Source organism: Citrus clementina, unplaced genomic scaffold, assembly GCF_000493195.1.
Source record: "Citrus clementina cultivar Clemenules unplaced genomic scaffold, Citrus_clementina_v1.0 scaffold_3, whole genome shotgun sequence".
In the NCBI taxonomy this organism is placed as follows: Eukaryota; Viridiplantae; Streptophyta; class Magnoliopsida; order Sapindales; family Rutaceae; genus Citrus; species Citrus x clementina.
In genome coordinates this window covers 2,618,415-2,621,840 of record NW_006262339.1, presented here as the reverse complement: position 1 = coordinate 2,621,840, position 3,426 = coordinate 2,618,415, and the positions used below count along the sequence as shown (strand labels likewise).

The 3,426-nt window shown below is 36.0% G+C and overlaps 1 protein-coding gene across 1 annotated transcript; it reads right to left on the bottom strand.

Annotated features, from left to right (window-relative positions):
* Positions 1-262: 262 nt before the first annotated feature.
* Positions 263-2,892, bottom strand: LOC18049478 (serine/threonine-protein kinase AtPK2/AtPK19). Its single transcript, XM_006439652.2, has 6 exons — positions 2,047-2,892; positions 1,877-1,959; positions 1,485-1,605; positions 1,196-1,369; positions 857-964; positions 263-765 (listed from the first exon to the last, which is right to left on the bottom strand). The coding sequence occupies exons 1-6, from the start codon at positions 2,599-2,601 to the stop codon at positions 481-483; spliced, it is 1,326 nt and encodes a 441-aa protein (XP_006439715.1). The 5' UTR covers positions 2,602-2,892; the 3' UTR covers positions 263-480.
* Between the last annotated feature and the right edge of the window lie 534 nt (positions 2,893-3,426).

Here is a 3,426-nt window from a genome sequence, read left to right as displayed (position 1 = left end):
AAATTGAAAATATGATCTGTAATTACTGATCTCCTTCTTAAGGAAGTCCAAGGGGCAAGGGTGCAGGACAACTAAATGGCGGTAAAATAGTCAGATAAAATAGAATTGCAAGGCCATCGGTCTTCAATCTACTTATGAAGCCAAAATGGAAAAACAGACAGAAGAAAGGTATTGTCATCAGAAGCTTTTTTCAACTTCTGCAACCAAGTTGAGGTCTAACTGGCTTAAAAGTTGATAGAAATCATGAATGGATGTAATCCAATTTACCAAACGAAAACATTTGAACATTTCTATATATCGGCTAGAGGCTTGATTGAAAATCCACGCTATTCTTACAAGAATATAATACAATATACAACAAGTGTAGACATCATATTCTAGTTGAAAAATAAGAAGAACTATCAAGGAGTTATGGACAGGTGCATTCCTCATCATTCACCTTTTTTATTTTCCCCCCCTTTCGGGTTGGAACCTTTTAATTCATACTGATGAAAGCCAAGGGTTAGGCGCCACATAAGTGTACCCTTTGAAATGCTCACCTGCTGTCGGTGTGGGAGCCGGTGAATCATCTGCCGGCATTGTTGTCCAGCACTTGTCGAAATTGGCTATACAGTCTTTTCCACTCACATCTGGCTTGAATTTTGGCTGCATTTCTCTGGCCTCCAACGTCTTCCAGTTGATTGATCGAAACCATTTGTGGTGTTTGATGGCGTCCACTCCACCAGGCCCGCTACCTAACCTTTTAGATGGGTCCTTGTGCAGCAACTGAAATAAAAGAATTATCCATTGATACAGACATTAATTTGGAAAAATAAAAAAGAAAGAACAACTAATAAACCTGTGTTAGAAAGCTTACTCCTTTAAGCAAAGAGTGAGCTTCACTGGTAAGAAAAGGTGGAAGTTTCACTTTCTCATTAATAATTCTCTGTTGAAGCTTCTGTCTATTTGCATGTGTAAACGGTGGCTGCAGGAGGCAAATCGAAACATCAAATTTGGGGGGAATAAAAACTGAAATATTGGCATCCTGAGTTTCCTCCTCAACAATTTTTCTATTTTAATTTCAATGGGAAGCAGGGCAATTTTCTGGGAAATGAGAAAGCAGTTCTAAACTATTTACGAACAAACAGTGAAAAATAATTAAATAAAATAAAAGCATTGTATTGCAAGCTATTACTTGCATTGATTTGATATTCACCTGCCCCGTCAACATTTCATACAGGAGAATTCCAACACTCCACCAATCTGCATCCTTGTTGTGGCCTTTTGAAAGTAAAATTTCAGGAGCCATGTATTCTGTGGTTCCACACATTGAATTTGATCTACTTGATTCGTCAATTTCCTTTGCAAGTCCGAAATCAGTTAGCATAACCTGTAAAACAAAATGAGTATCACATTTAGAAATTAAACACCCCCCCTCCCAAAAAAAGAAAAAAGAAAAAACAACATAATTGATTGTGTGAATTAAGTGAATGTGCTGCCATTACATGCCCATCAGAATCCATGAGTATATTTTCTGGTTTAAGATCCCGGTGCACGATCCCGCACTTGTGAAGATGTGAAACCGCAGATACTATCTCAGCAGTATAAAACCTTGCCTGATCCTCACTACTCAATCCAAGAAACCAAAGTCAAAACATTTTTCTTTTTTCTTTTTTCCCCTGAAACTAAAAGAGTAATATTCTAACAGTTAAGAGTCTTAATTTGAGTCTCTACTGACGTGGCATTTAGTTATTGGACGGCAGAATATTAATTTTATCAATTATAAATTCACTCTCTAGTAAATGAATAATACGTAACAGTGGGACGGGACTCAACTCAACTCATCGTTGAAAGTGCATAAATTTCCAAAACTTGAAAAACAAGCAGAGAACGATACCGGAAGATTCCTTGCCGATACAGATGAAAGAAGAGATGCCCTCCATTTATAAAGTCCAATATCAAATACAGCTTAGACCTCGTCTGCAAAGTTAACCAACCAAAAATAATAATAATAAAAATTAAGGACTCCTCAGTAAGTCAACTTTTTTGAATAAAAGCATCAATCACCTGGAAAGAGTAGCGGAGCTGGACAATAAAAGGATGGGTGACTTTGGTGAGGATATCCCTTTCAGCTTTCATGTAATCCACATGATTCTTCTTTATAATCGTATCTTTTCTCATAACTTTCATTGCATAAATCCCATCACTATCGCCATCATCGACTCCTTTCTTCTTCACTTGAAACACTTTACCAAACGCGCCCTGTCCCACAACCCTAAATATCTCAAAATCACCCGGCCCGATCTTTCTCTCACTTTCAGCTTCCAATTCGGCATCGTTTTCGTGTTCGAGTTCTTGGATTTGGAGAGGAAGGGAGGAGGAGAGGGCGTAACGAGGGGAGGGACCCACGAAAGAGTGGGAACGGTTGTGGATCACCTGCGGGTCACCCAAAGAGGCTGACGTGGATGCAGGTGATTGGTTGTTGTGGCGGCAGGGCGTTAAGGGTCCGAAGACTTCGGTGAAGTCGAAGTCTGGGGAAGAAGCGGAGGGTGGGGTGATGGTTAGCTTTTTCAGTTTCGTTGTTAATAGTGAGTGAAGGTTTTTCTGTGACGTGGACACCATGTTTTTGCTCCGCAGGTTGAAGAAAGATGAGAAATCCGCCTTTTACTCCCTTTTTATTTATTTATTTATTTTTTTCCAAGTTAGAACAAGGACGGAGCCAGCCAAACGAGGGAGGCTGGAGGAGCAGAGATTACATTTCAGAATAACGGAGAAGGGGGTTGATTTGTGATCAGAGAGAGAGAGAGAGAGAGAGAGACGCAGAAAGTGAAACATACAGGGTCCTTTAGAGATGGCAAAAATATCTATGGGATCGGTACTTTTGGAAATTTTTTCTATTTACAGAGGGTATGAGAATAAATTTTTATTTAATTTTTTATTTGGGAGAAGACGGGGATGAGATGAAATTTTCATCCCTTACTCATTTTTTTATTTTAATTTTTAATTTAATTTTAATTTTTTTAAATTATTAATAAATAAATAATAAATTTTAAATTATAAAATTATAAATATTGATAAAAATAAAAAATATCAAAATATTTATATTATTAAACTTTTAAGTCTAATTAATTAATTAAAATCTTAAATTTTTATTTAGGATATTAAAAAGACCGAGTAGATTCTATGAGTCCAAATTTTTTTTTAATTTTAATATTCTTTAAATATTTTAAACTTAAATCTATTTTTTATTTATTTTTAGATGTTATAATTGCCCATAGCGAATCACAATTTTAATATTTAATCTAATCTAATATTTGCTCTTGATTTGCTCTGATTTAACTATTGTGTTGTTAAGGGAATAATCCACATTTATAAAGTGCCCACGCCACCATTGAAAAAGTTAATTTTGAAACTAAATTTGATTTTATTTGTAACAATTTTGTATTA